The 15,302-nt window shown below is 41.3% G+C and overlaps 1 protein-coding gene across 2 annotated transcripts; it reads left to right on the top strand.

Annotated features, from left to right (window-relative positions):
* The first annotated feature begins 6,381 nt into the window (after positions 1 to 6,381).
* On the top strand, positions 6,382 to 11,196 carry LOC113008403 (uncharacterized protein K02A2.6-like). Of its 2 annotated transcripts, XM_026145777.1 has the most exons (4): positions 6,382 to 8,601; positions 10,423 to 10,631; positions 10,704 to 10,910; positions 10,991 to 11,196. In XM_026145777.1, exon 1 carries the CDS (start codon positions 6,534 to 6,536, stop codon positions 7,983 to 7,985), a length of 1,452 nt encoding a protein of 483 aa, XP_026001562.1. In that variant the 5' UTR covers positions 6,382 to 6,533; the 3' UTR covers positions 7,986 to 8,601; positions 10,423 to 10,631; positions 10,704 to 10,910; positions 10,991 to 11,196. The 2 variants fall into 2 exon arrangements, with proteins under 2 accessions (XP_026001562.1, XP_026001563.1); XM_026145778.1 differs by lacking the exon at positions 10,423 to 10,631.
* The last annotated feature ends 4,106 nt before the right edge of the window (positions 11,197 to 15,302 follow it).

Consider the following 15,302-nt stretch of genomic DNA (forward strand, 5'->3'; position numbering starts at 1 on the left):
TTCTGCTTGGTGTCATCATACTCATTATAAGTCACCCATTTATAGATCTGAGAAGGTGCTCTCACATCCTTAGAATAGCCATGAGGTCAAATTGAGAGGAGTTTTACTTTAAACAGGCAGAAGTGTGCCGGATCTGAAATCCGCAGCATTTCACACAGCATGTTCTGTCTTCTTTGTAATGCACTGACATTTGTGCTTCAGATGACACATTTCTTTAATTCACCCTTTTACTGTACACTGTAAGACACGTGCTAAAGGTGTTTGGTTGGCACTTTGCTTTTTTTCTCCCAGAGCTACTGTAATTACTAATGACTCTTATTTTAGACATTTATCCAGATATTACAGTAGGACAGCACAAGCTGCAATCAAATCGCAAGAAAATGTGCAAATATAAACTGTGAATTAATGTTGCTTTCAATCCACTGCTGTTATGACAATATTAAGAGCAGGGCGCATTGATAGAAACAACTACTGGTTCCCAGCTGGTTCCAACTGAACCAAAAGTGAAAATTGCTTTTTGTGTTTTTGTTTTCTGTCTTTTTAATGAGTGTAGATAAATAGGCAATGGAACGAGTGTCTGAAGAGGCCTTGTGAAAGTTGTGAAATTGTTTATTTTTCCTTTTTCATTCTTTGGTTTATCTTCCCTATCATGTTGCACAGAATTGTATTTTATCAACTGACCTTTTTATTCATGCTACAATGGGAATATAGACCAAAATCTATCAAAACGAGGTTCTTAAAATGATGTTTAATTGTGTTTTTAGATAAATGTATTGTTGCTTTAAATTGTATCATAGAGGGTTGGGTTGGCTGTATCACGAAATGAAGGTGCTGAACCTTTCTGTGACAGTCTCTAAAACCTTGTGGAGATTTTCATGAGTTAGTTTAATTCAGATGAGCGATAAAATATTGATTGCCGCTGTGTGGTTACATAAAAAAATAGCTTTGTTGAAACCACAAAGAAGAACTCAATAGGATAGCAGAGCATGAAAAAGATTGCCTGGTGAAACAGTGTCTGCATAAAAAATTCCCTCCCTCTCAATATCTGCCATGAGAATAATAAGACCCCACATTCGAACGTGGTCGAGCACCAACGTAACAATGCGCGTTTGAGAAACTATCAGAGGGGCCATTCACACAAACTTTGGTTAATCACCCAGCTGCTTTTGTCCATTCTCCGCATCCTTTTCTCTCTCACCTCACAGTTAATACACCTCCACGCTAACCCGGGAATCTCATTCATCAATGCCAGGCCCGAGTGGATATTAGTAACCTCGCAACAGTGTGCGCGAGTGTATTATCAGCCTGCTGCTTGTCTCCTGACTTCATCACACAGTTGTCCATGTAATGGAGTAAGTTCCACAAAGAGCTGAAAGCTGATTAACGCTTTGTTGTTGGTCTGGCCGTGTTTGCTTGCGAGGCATTGTGTTGATCCACACTGACCTTTTGTGTCGTAGTTCACAGTGAACTGGTGTGACCTAATGCGTGTAAGCACTCAGGTAGAATATGATGTGCTTTTCTCAAGCGTGATTTAAATTTCCATTTGACTTCTTTCCGAGGGAAATATACCTTTTACTCTAGCTGGCAACAATATGAATGAAATGTCACAAGAAATATGTGATTAAAGTCACGTTTCAGGTGCTTTTGAGTTACTGATTGTTGAGAAAGGCATTCTCTCTCCAAACATCGATTTTATTTTAATTTTATTCACAAAAAAAGTGATAAAATTTCAATTGTGAGATTTTTTTGGAAAATAATACATTTAAATTTATTTAAAAGTATTTTTCATTTTTTTCTTGCACTTTCAAAAATCCTCACAGCCCTCCAGAGATGTGCGACCCTTTGAAGTGTATATATAATTAAAAAGACACTTCAACATGAGCAACAACAAATATATGAGCATTTTTGAAAGATGTTTTTGATGTTTGACAGGGATAGCTGAAGAATGATAGGTATTATGCAACAATAGAATCAGGGTGCACTCCAGCAGCTTTCCAATAAGGACTCTTATACACGGTGCATTACCAAGCAGACTGCTGGGGCACTTGGTATATAAGGATTACATGTAAACATAGGACAAGACATGGATATGGAATATTTGCTGACATTAATAGAGATTAAAATAAGTGTATATGAGGTTGTGTGTAGTGTGTGCAGGGGGGTGTAGATTTATTCATGTAAAGGAAGGCAAAAACAGTGGTGTGTGTAAAGAGAGGGTGCTGGGAAGGTATTGGCAGATCCATGTATATGCCCCAGGCCACTGACACTGGAGTGACACAAGATCAGGTCACTGTCAGGGGTCCTGCAGCGGTTTAGCAGGATTGGTCAGGTAAGCAATGTTATTATTTTCCAGTTAATACAGTAAACTTTTTCTCTGTGTTTTTATTTTACCATCCCTGTCATTTATTTTTGTAGCTTGGGCTTTTATTATGGAGCTCTGAGTCACCCCCATACCGTTGCATGACCCCTTCCAAAACAGCCCCCAGACCTTACGGAGGGAGTCTCTCTATGGGGGGTCAGCAGTCCAGTGACTTTGATGTTGTGTGGAGTTGAGAGACTGAAAACAGTGTCCTGAGTTGCCTCCACCACGCTGTTCACGATTCAGGATCCTTCAGTGTGATAAATAAATAAGTCTAAATAATATTAACGATAACCTCGATCAGCTTTATGTTGAATTTTTTTTTAGCACATTGGTTTGTCACAGGGTATGTGTTTGTAGACAGGTGAAATATTACATAATGCTTAAAAAAAAACGCTTTAAAAAGGTTAATAGCACTAACTGAAAGCAGTGGGCTAAGTTATAGTAACGAGTTATATAAACCCCCCCAGCTAATAGCTATCCGGTCGTTAAGTGATGACGTGACGCATCCTACTTCTGGGCCTAAAGTAGTCTGCGTTTAATATGGCTTTTGTGTTGTTAACATGTTTAATGTTTTGTATTTTCTTCTATTTAATCTCAAAAAGCTTCTAAAACAGTCAGTGATCACTGTTGACCTCCCTCGGTTTTTATTACCGCTAATCATTTATTTAAGCTCAGTTTTTAAAACCTTAGGATGTAACTACAGCCCAGCCCATGCAGCAGTATATGAATGACTAACCTCGTATTGTGGATGGATTATCTCAGTTGTTCTCCTGGCTGAAGTTTGGTCCTTTTACAGCATCCTGCCATGCGATTACATTTGTTCCTGACCACCGAGAACACTCACGTTAACTTTTATCCAGTGGAAAAAAGGTTAGCTTGTTTATATTATGCTAACATAGCTGTGTCGCTAGCGGTCAGGTAGCACATATACCAGCTAGCCCAACTTCAGTAACCCTACAAACGTCACTGCTGTTTAGTTTTCTGTCTTCATTTATTTTGGAAGTGATAACAGAGCTGTATGTTTTAATTTGTTTCCACAACCCCACAGTCAGGACATGCTATATTGTATTTAGATAGAAGCTAGCGAGCTAACTTCCTGCTAACTTCTAACTCCGTTAAATGTCATAAATTCCGTTTTCATGGATGCCTGGATGTTAAACTCAATTGTTACACCTGGTAGAGCAGAACATTGATCATTTTATTAAAGATGAAAGACTTTAGACAGTTTTTCAACTCTCAGTAATGCCATAGTGATCGTTTGATATATGGACCTGCAGCGGAGTTTAGGCCCAGACATGGCTAGTGACGTCAGACTTAACGACCGGATTGATGGTTTAAATGCCTAGCAAAAAAAACCCCCAAAAACAGAAGTGTTAGACTTAAAATAGTAACCACCTATTGTAATGATAGTTGCTATTGTTGAAGCTACCCACAGGGGGCGCTCTGGAATCAATAAGATATACAGAGTAGAAGAAGATGTTATTGTGGTAGAAAGAATAATAAACAGCTAGCTGAAGCTAGCACCAGGAGCAATTCTTGATGTTTTATTCATAGAGGAATAAGAACATTACATGGTACCAGGAGACGGGTTAAGAATAAGAAGCAACGCAACAAGATGGATGCAATAAAACCGCCAAGTCCGTTGAAACTGACTGGAAACGTGGATGCAAGTTGGAGGACTTTCAAACAGCAGTTCAAACTGTATATTGCAGCTGTCGGAGTGGATCGACGGGCAGATGAAAGGAAAATAGCCATGCTGCTCACCATCGCCGGCACAGAAGCAATAGAGGTCTTCAACACTTTTGTGTTTGCTCAGCCCGAGGACAAAGATAACTTTGATGAAGTCATGAAGAAATTTGACGAGCACTGTCTGTCAAAGAAAAATGAAACATACGAGAGATACGTCTTTCGCTCACGCTTACAGCATCAGGGTGAGTCATTTGATACTTTTCTCACAGACCTCAAGATCAAAGCTCAGTCCTGCAATTTTGGTGATCTCAGAGACTCTATGATACGAGATCAAATAGTGTTTGGAACTAATGAGAAGAAGCTCCGAGAGAAACTGTTGAGAGAAACAGAACTAACGCTGGAAAGTGCTATAAAGATAAGTCAAGCCAGTGAGCTAGCACGACAACATGTACTGACGTTTAGAGAGCCTGTTCAAGGAGCAGCGCAACAGGAAAATGAGGCAGTGAATGCAGTGTCGATTAAAAGAAAGCCATGGAGTAAATTCAAAAACAACGACAACAAAAACAGAACGTGTGACAATGAAATGTTCACTTGCAAGAGATGTGGAGAGAAACACAGACCAAAACAATGTCCCGCATATGGAAAAAAATGTGCAAAATGTAAAGGACAAAACCATTATGCAAAAATGTGTCTCTCCAAAAACAAGGGACAAAAAGTACACACTGTGCAGGAAGACACAGATGACAGTGATGATCTAAGTGAAACATTTTTCATTAAGATGGTGTCACATGAAGAAGATGTCAATGCACAGTCTTCAAGACATAACACTGGCCAAAGTGTTAGTTCAGTCACAGATGATAAATGGACTGCTCCACTGTTAGTCAATGGGACATTGGTAACATTTAAAATTGACACAGGGGCCAAAGCTAACTTGATCAACGAGAAGGATTTCAAGGCACTGACTGAGAAGCCTAGAAGATTTACAGAGAAAGTCACGCCGCTGAGGGCCTACAATAACCAGCCAATACAAACAAAAGGAGGATGCAGACTTAAAGTGACAGCAAAAGGCAAACAGCATAACATTTTGTTCACCATCGTGCCTGATGGACACGAGTCACTTTTAGGAGATAAAACATCTGAGGATTTGGGACTAGTAAAGAGGATCTATCAGATTAATACTGACACTATGAAAGAAGCCAAACAAGGCAAAAGACAGGAACACCAAGGGCATGAAGGAAGTTCAGACATTATCAGTAAATTTCCTTCAGTCTTCAAAGGACATGGAACATTGCCTTACACCTACAAAATCCAGCTCAAGGATGATGCCGTGCCTGTGGTGCATGCCCCAAGGAGAGTGCCTGCTCCATTACGGACAAGTTTGAAAAAAGAGCTTGAAAGAATGACTCAAATGGGTGTCATTGAACGAGTGGAAGAGCCCACAGACTGGGTGAACTCTATCACTTGTGTCAAGAAAAAGAATACAGGTGCCTTAAGAGTCTGCCTTGATCCCAAAGATCTAAATGAAAATATTAAAAGAGAGCATTATCAGATCCCTAAGAGAGAGGAAATAATGAGTGAAATGGCAGGAGCTAAGTTTTTTAGCAAACTGGATGCATCACATGGATTTTGGCAGCTGAGGCTAGACCCAGAAAGCAGCAGGTACACTACCTTTAACACACCATTTGGGCGTTACTGTTTCCTGAGGCTCCCATTTGGAATTAAATCAGCACCAGAGATCTTCCACAGGGCAATGGAGTCCCTGATCGAAGGGCTGGAAGGCACCAGAGTCTACATAGATGACCTCGTAGTCTGGGGAAATACAAGGCAACAACATGATGAAAGGCTGGAGAAACTTTTGTGGAGAGTTAACAAGAATGGACTTAAACTGAATAGAGACAAGTGCCTCTTTGGTGTTTCAGAGATGACCTTCCTGGGAGATAAGGTTACAAGTGAAGGGGTGGAACCTGATCAGTCAAAGGTACAAGCCATATTGGATATGCCAGCACCCACTGACAAAAAAGGTGTCTTGCGAGCAATGGGGATGATCAACTTTCTGGGTAAGTTCATTCCTAATCTTACCTCCAAGACAGCATGTCTAAGGGAGCTGCTACAGCACAACACAGTGTTCGAGTGGACGGCCCGGCATGAGAAAGAGTGGAAAAAATTGAAGGAAACTGTAACTACAGAGCCGGTCTTGACATTCTTTGATCCATCAAAGCCAACAAAAATTTCAACAGATGCCTCAAAAGATGGCTTGGGAGCAGTTCTGCTCCAAAGGAACAAAGACAAGTGGCAACCTGTAGCATATGCGTCCAGATCAATAACAGAAACTGAACAACGCTATGCTCAAATTGAAAAAGAGACTTTGGGCTTAGTGTTTGGGTGTGGAAAATTTCACAGCTATGTATATGGATTACCAACCTTTACAGCAGAGACTGATCACAAACCTCTCATCTCGATCAGAAAAAAGAACCTCAACGACATGTCACCCAGAATTCAGCGCATGATGATGGTGTTGCAGCGCTATGATTTTGAGCTGATCTACACGCCTGGGAAATATATCGTACTTGCGGATGCTTTATCCCGAGCGCCAGCACCAAGTGGTGACAGGTTAGTCAGCGCTACAGCCGAGGAGGCTGAAACACATGTAAACATGGTAACTGCCTCACTCCCAGCATCAGATGTCATGTTGCAGCAAATTGTACAGGAGACGACAAAAGATCCAGTGCTGCAGAAAGTATCCCACCTTATACAGAATGGGTGGTCAAAAGGAGTCTGTCCAGGGTTCTACTCTGTGCGAGCTGATTTATGCATGGCTAATGGGCTGGTGCTGAGACAAAACCAGATTGTCATACCGCAATCCATGCGGAAAGACATGCTTCAGCGTATCCATGAAGGACATCTTGGAGTGGAGAAATGTAAAAGGAGAGCGAGAGAAGCAGTTTACTGGCCAGGCATCAACAGGGATATTGAAGAGATGATACAGAAATGTGAAACATGTCTCAAACATCACTACAAACAAACAAAAGAGCCAATGCTGGCAGCAGACCTACCCACTGCACCATGGCAAAAGGTAGGCACGGATTTATTTCATCTGGATGGCAAGGACTATGTTTTGGTGATTGACTACTATTCTAATTATCCAGAAGTGGCACAGCTTTCCAGTACATCAGCACAGTCAGTCATCACACACATGAAGGGCTTTTTTGCCAGACATGGAATTCCACAGTGTGTCATCAGTGACAATGGTCCACAATATGACTGTAGAGAATTTAGTGACTTTGCAAAACAATATGGATTTCAACATATCACCTCTAGTCCCTTGTATCCCCAAGCGAATGGACAGGCAGAAAAAGGAGTCCAAATAGTAAAGAGATTGTTCAAAAAAGCAAGAGACAGTAAGACCGACCCTTACCTGGCTCTGCTAAGCTACAGAGCTTCATCCCTGGAGTGTGGGGCATCACCTGCTGAGCTACTCATGCATCGCAAGCTCCGCACCACACTTCCACACATTTCCAAGGAAAATGACAATGCACATGACAACAAGCTGACCGACAAAAGAATGAAACTCAAGCACAGACAGAAAGGGAACTATGACAAAACTGCAAGGCGTCTGGAACCGCTTCAGGAAAGAGATGTTGTGAGGATTGCAGGTCCAGATTTCTGGGACAAAAAAGCAACAGTTCTCAGCGAAGTAGGGCCCAGATCGTTTGCTGTTCAGACAGAGAATGGACAAGTGTTAAGAAGAAACCGGAGAAGTCTGTTAAAGACACAGGATGTTAAACATCAGGACACAGAGACTGGAACTGAACAACGAGGTGCTAACCCTGTTGAGCACCACAGTGAGCCTCCTTCAACTTCCCCAATGTCTGAGATACTGAGAAGGTCTACCAGACCTAAGAAACCTACAGAGAGGCTCATAGAACAAGTGTGAACTGTTGTGGTAAAGAATTGTTAAAAAATAATAATAATAAATCACAAGTAAACAACGGATAATAATTCATTTAGAATAGTAATTGTTCACACTTAATTGATACCTGCTGAGTTATGTGTTATTGACTGTTCAAGCTGTCAAAGGTGAAGAGTTCTAATGTGCTCGAGAGCTGTATGGGATTCATTTGGTTCATTCTGGAAGATGTAAGGTATACATTTGGATTTATTTTGTTTGACTTGTGCTACAATTTTTGGTTATAAAAAAAAAAAAAAGAATACTACTGAATGTAGCTTGTTGCACAATTTATAACATGTTGAATGTTAGACAAGAATGTTCAGATGTTACCGAGTAACAGTTCTCTTTGGAATTGTGCTTATTATAACACCAACCTGTTTGGAAAGGGGATGTAATGATAGTTGCTATTGTTGAAGCTACCCACAGGGGGCGCTCTGGGATCAATAAGATATACAGAGTAGAAGAAGAAGTTATTGTGGTAGAAAGAATAATAAACAGCTAGCTGAAGCTAGCACCAGGAGCAATTCTTGATGTTTTATTCATAGAGGAATAAGAACATTACACCTATTTTAAAGTTAGGTAAAAACAACCTCAGAGTGTTGTAAGTAAAAAAGTTTTCCAATATTTTTGAAGCCTAGTTTATGGTCATAACATTGTTTTTTGTGTAGATGAACAATGACGTCACCAAAATTGAGGCCAAAATGTGGCAAGTGCTTGCAGTTACCTGTCTTTGAACCCACAGCGCTTTTGTCATGTGTAAAATCTGTCCAAATATTTTGTGCGTTTTTAATTTGGGGCATTAATTTTTTCGAACCAAACTGAATTTTCCAAATAAACAGATCTGATCAGTCAGACGACTGCATTTGGCAACAAGTGCGCTGTAGCTCGAAACACAAACCGGTACTGATTATACAAAAAATTATATAACAGTATTTTACCTCAGACACACAGCCACACTTTGCTCAGGGTCAAACGGCTCTCTGAAATAATTTTTCTGCCTCCTCAGATGTGCTCCCAACTCTGCCAACAAGAGCTCAAACTGCCCCACTGACATCCTCAAATATGTACTAAAGCGGCCACGAAACAGCTTCAGCTCATGGATAAAACCATGAAATTCTCCCTGCAGCTGATAGGTGTTCGCTTTAATTTTTCTGCAGATTGCATAGGGTTGTGTGTAACAGACTTAATTCTACCTGAATACGATTATGAACATAGAATTTTATTTGCAATTTATAATATTCATATTGTTAAATTAGTACTTTAAATTAGTATCTTGTTGAGGCTCTCAATGTACTTAAGAAGAGGAATGCTCTGAGGGATGGAGCTGTCTGCTGAGTGTGTGAACATCATCCTTATGACAGCTTATGGTAAAGAGAGAAGGCGTTAAAGGGCTTATTGAGCATATGGCAACTCTCAGAAGACTTTCTTTGAAATCCCTTCCCTCCGTTTTCTCTATAACTGCACAAGTCTTGCCTAGTTTATATTCCCAAAGCATCGCCACGTGTCTCTCTGTGACCTCACTCTAAGGGGGGCATTATAGACTCCGCAGGGGGATCGGTGGGGGTCAGAGCCAGCATTTAACCCTCTGTAGCCTTAGTAGCCACTCTCTCTCCTGGACACCTGCTCTTTTTTCATACTGGGAGCCAGCGTCTCACTCAGAGGTGATATAGTACCAAAGGTAAAGATATTTTTGAAAGAGAAAACAAAGACAGAGGTATTATAATTCTGACTGACTATAGAAAAGAGATATCAGGCAAGAAATAGATTTATTATCAGTATAATTACCAGTGAGGGGCAAAAGAGAAGAATACTGCTCAGACACAAGTTAAGATGCTATTTTACTTACAAACAACCTGTATTTCTACTCGAAACTCGCAACTGTATGAGGTCCCAATCCCTTGCCAGAAAGACAGACTGAGAGAAAACAGAACTAGAGGAGCCAAGAGGGAGGAGGTTCATAGAGGATTTGGGTCATAGATTGCCAAGAGGGATCCTATTGTGTGTGTGTGTCAGAATGTATGAATGTGTATGTTTACCTTTTTTTCTATCTTTGGGTGCTCTCACATTTCCCTATATCGGTTACAAAACCGAGTCCTTGCTAAAAAAGATTATGCTTTTAATACTGTTTTTTCTGTTTTTCGCAAAGGAAAACACATGGGATCATTTAATGGGGGCAATAAGTTATTATAGTTATTTAAGCTCAGCGTCATTTTATTTTAAACATATATTTCAAAATCAGTTTTAGACACTCCTGTGGGCCATATTGAAGCATCCCAGACATATTTGGGATGATTGGCAGTCATTACTGAGTCGAATCGGGTAGCTCTGACGTTTGAACCAATATTTGTACCAGACAACACCTTTTTTTAGTACTTTACTCATTCTAAATATTAAATCTGTGGTTTACTTTATGACATGTTAGGTTTGCACGCTCATGAGATATTTCAGTATTGTCATGGTCTGCGGTGGGTGGCTGGAATTTCCATAAGGCTCCTGAACTGACCTGGGATCCGCCCCTGGGCAGGGCCAACTCCAGCTCCCGCACACCTGGAGCCTATTGCAGACAATCAAGCCAGAGGGATTTAAACCACACGTTGATGTTCATTCACTGCCAGTTCGTCATCAACACATGTTGGTAACAGGCTGTATACGTTAAGTTCTTGCTGTGATTCATCCTGTTAACACGACTCTCTTGTGCTACAGTTGCTGTATCCACCTTGGCTCACACTCCACCTCTGGACTCAGGATACCTAGTAATCATTCTGGAAATCTCTCTGTGCCTCACCTGCCTGCCCTCCTGCCATCACACTCCATCTGAAGCCCCGGATCTCAGGCCAGCTTTTCCACACCACTCAGCCTCCCCTGGATCTTCATCACCCCCCTCTCAACACTCCAGGTCCCTAACTGCAAGTAAGAATTGCTGCTCTTACAACTGGCCACTGCAGAGCTGCCTTCACTACCTACCTAACTCCTATATCCTCTTCCTTCAGTGTGACTGTTCCCCACTCAGCTCCGTTCCGCATCTCAGGCCTCATTCCCTCGCCATAGCCACGTTCCCCAGGCCACGCCGCACCAAGACTCCACGTCTCGCTGTTTTTTGTCTTTGCCACATTTTTCTCTTGCACTTAAACCTAATAAATTGTTGCATCATCTGCTGTCTCCGCTCTGGGTTTCTGCACCTGAGTCCTGTTCAGTACCGGCCACCCGGCCACGTGACAAGTATAGCCTGTGTATAAATGCTATGTTAAAATGTCAACTAAAACCACAGTGGAAAGAAAAAGCACAGTTTCTCTGACAACTTATTCTACAACCTAATTATCTGAAGAGATGTTGATGAAGCTATCAATGAGTCCCTAAACGTTTCATCACCATCATCATCATCCAAGACTTCAGATTCTTATCCACTGGCAACAGACATGCTAATGTTAGCTAACATTAGCATGTCCTTTGATAAATGTCCTTTGATAAATTTGACTTTCATGCTGTTAAATACAGCACACTCTTCAGCTTCAGCTGTATGTTACGTTTGGTCAGGTGTTCATTGATTGAATGTGTTGCCAAAGCCAGATTTTCATTTTGCACTTTAAAGGTTGCAGCGAATGTTGTTTGCATCAAGATTTGAAAAGTGTAAGCACACCAGAGACTGCTTCCAGCTCACCACTTGCAATGTGTTTTTGTTGTTCTTCAACACCTCACAGGAATAACGGGTCATTATCTTGTTACCTTTCTTCTTCTAATCTAGATGTGGTCAAACTTCGTCACTGACTGATTTAGTGCGACCATACCGAGTTCATACCACGCTCTATTACTGAGTTTATAATGGTTAAAGAACTGCAATGAACATTTAAATACATACTAACAAACAAAGTTTGCTTTGGTGTTAAATCAAGACCTGTATACTGGTTAGTTTACCAGAACAATACTGACTTTGTTAGAAGTACAATATACACATGTAAAATGAACAGCTTCATAAAATGTCTCAAGACACTATCATGGTCAGCCGAACTTTATTAGCTGGCTTGTTTTGTTAACTCAATCGATAATCAGCGGCTGCTCAGCCGCATGTGCGAATTTTAAGGTCACTCAGCTGAACTGTCAAATTTACAAATGTGTACGATTGCGGGATTTGTGTCAAATATTTGTGTACGCCATGTAGATGTTGGCACTCACAGTCCCTTAGGCAATGTTTATGCAAACTTTCATCAAGGTTGGTTTACTTGTCTATGGATATTGGGTTCTCGCTAATAAAAACATTTTCATACACACACACATAAACAGTATCCTCTATTGCAGGGTCACAGTACACTGGGTCAGCCAAAAACCACAATGTCTGGAGCGCTGATCTGTAACTGTTAAGGGCCTTGCACAAAGGCATGCTTTTGGCAGTGATGTTAGGTGCTGTGGGTGAAATGCCAGTCTGTCTCTAAGTGCTGGCCCGCGTCCAACCAACACCCTCGAGGTCGAGGGGGTGATTGGACCACTGACCTGCAGAGTGATGATCAGCCTGTATAAGTGCAGGGATAAAGAGGCATCATCCATCTGCATTTAATGTTAATGTGGTTAGTGAAGCGATCAAAACTGACAAGTAGCTGAAATCTGTAACCTTTTGGCTGGATTTAGGAGTTTGATGGAGTGTTTAAAGTTTAGAAACAGTGGAGTGCACTTATTTTGCAGCTCTCACGAGAAGTCATTCTTGCAGATAACACATTTACAGAGCTCCGGCATCTGTCTGTTATTTTCTGAAGTAAACTGCTGAGATTCACCGGACGTTTCCTCTGTTTATTTGCTGTTTATTCAGGGGGAGGTGATGACCCACTACTCTGAACTGTCACCACATGACCTCGCAATGACATCGCTGTGGGATATGGCCTGTGGACTCAGCATATCAGCACCCATCTTCTGTCAGTCATATCGGCTAGGAGGGGGACCCGCGGTCAGAGGTGACACTTAAAGGTTTTCTTTTTGCCGCACTCTGTCAGCACCGTGTCTGAATACTTGTAAATATTGTTTTGACTTGAGAAAATAACATCCTCATGGTTTGGTAGCTGAGTTAACTCAAGGACTGCATTTGCTCGTATCTTTCCTCTGGAAGACAGATTTCAGCTCTGATTATAACTTGTGAAAGGCACAGCATTGAACACTACTCGCTCCAGGAAGAGTATTCATGAGTAATCAGATATTTCTGAGAGATTTTGGAGAAAGAACCCGAACCAGATTGCATGAAAAAGTGGCTTACGGACAAAATCTGCTCTTGTCAATTGAGTTGTCTTTCTTTCTATTTTGTATCATTTAATCTGCGTTTATCCATGGATGTTCCTGACCTGAACTTTCTTCTTTCACACCAGTGCAGTTTAAGAGTCTGTGGATCATTTGCATGTAATTGTTGAATTGAGTTAGAGATCGGAGGGAAGGTCGGCGCACGGGCCAGTTTTATCGAGAAATTTCATAGACTCAGATTTGGTTATGGTGCTTCATTAGCACAGAATGAAGCTGTTGAGAGTTTCTCAGCTGGCCTGGAAGCACACATTAATAGACTGGAATCAAATCGAAGGGTAGAAAATGTGAGAAAGCTCTGTGGGAGAGAACAGTCGGGGAGCAACTTTTCAAGTCTGAATCAAAGTTCATTGACTGCATTTATATTACTCCGCTCGCATTTGCTCTGAAAAGAAATGCACACACAACTTTCTGAACTTTGGGACAAAAATATGCACAGTATGGGTGCACAAGCTATTTAAACATATTTATTATAATTGCAGCACATTTCTCATTTTCTCTTGATTGCTGTTTTAATTTGCATTATGGGGCATATTTGTCACCTTCTCTGATTACCATTATAGCCTTGGGAGTCATGGCTACAGCTTTGACTTTTCGGTGTTATGCAAAGAACTGTCATGGCTGCGTCAACATCTGTGAGTGCTGCGATAGTTTAGGCTAATGTTTTAATTGGTTCCCGAGAACAGAGGGCAAGCCAAATTGCTTTGATGTCCCAGAGGCTTTCTCTCTTAATGAGATATTCTCCCCTCTCAGGATCAGAGGGGTCCTGACCCGTGTGTCGTCACCGGGATATTATTGTAGCACATTCGCCTCTTTCTGATAGAGTACACTGAGAGGTTAATGAAAACAGAAGTCAAGGAGATGTCTGTACATGCAGAGGGAAGTGCAGGTTTTGAGCACATCCTACTGTAACGGAGAACAAAAGAGGCAAAGGAACAAAGGTGGATTACTGATAGCGTGAAGTATCACATGCACCCGCGCGCTCCATACAGTCCAGACGAGGTTTCTTCTTGCCGGTTTTGCTGTGAATAAAACCGGAAGCTATTCTGGATCCCTTTAAAACTGACAGCACAAAAGATTTTAAGATAGATTTTAAATTAGATTTTTCAAAAACCCTCTGTGTGGTCCCCTTGTGTGGCCGAATCCACTGCAAGGTCCATCCTCACCTTTCATCGGTTAATAAAAGAGAAGACGCGAAAGAACAGGGCAAGATAGAGCCGAGACGCTGATGTCCTTCACCTGTGCTCACCCGTGACAAAGGCTCTTTAAACAGGGGCGGACAAATGAGAAAAGATTAGAATCGGAGTGGGCTGTCAGTGTCGAGTGGGTCCATTTCCTTCACTGTGACAACTGGGGGGAAAGAAAGGAAACACGAATGGGAAGAAAAGAAGACAGTTACACGGCCATACTCGGCCTAAGGCCTTTTTTTTTTCATTGTTCAAAGGTTCTTTTGTTTATACCGATGATGAAACATAGATATCAGAGATATGGGAAGCAGTCCTACTCTGCTGATAACAGCATATATGACACCTACCTCCTCCCCGCCAGCGAAATAAAGATACAGCAGATACCTAGCTGAGATCTTATTCTCTCTGCCTCAGGCCCCACACCACCACCTTCTCCTGCTAAATCCTCCTCTATAAGCAGCTAAATTGATCTGATACACCTTGTTTAACCCCCTGAAGGATCTGTTAGATTAAGAATGAACTGATGATATTACCCAACAATCCATTCAAAAGTGAACCCAGATGATAACCTCATTTCCAGGGAAGAAAAGGAACACACTGTTAAAGCACTCTGGGTAATAGCTTGTGGGTGAATGTATTTTCATTGCTGAAGGGGATTTGACTTTATCAAGAGATCTTAAAGTCCCCGTACTTAAACAAATTCTGTTTTTTTGTGTGCTGTTTGTACTTACTACTTTATCATCTTTCAAAGAAAAAAAATAACAGTACAGTATTTATGTGTTTTTGTATGTGTGCAGGAATGTACAATCGGATTCTTGATGAGTGCTTTGTTCTTACTACT

Source organism: Astatotilapia calliptera, chromosome 16 (genome assembly GCF_900246225.1).
Source record: "Astatotilapia calliptera chromosome 16, fAstCal1.2, whole genome shotgun sequence".
In the NCBI taxonomy this organism is placed as follows: domain Eukaryota; kingdom Metazoa; phylum Chordata; class Actinopteri; order Cichliformes; family Cichlidae; genus Astatotilapia; species Astatotilapia calliptera.

Excerpts from the sequence above, each read along its gene's own strand:
- LOC113008403 (XM_026145777.1), top strand. The coding sequence starts at position 6,534 with ATGTCACCCAGAATTCAGCGCATGATGATGGTGTTGCAGCGCTATGAT.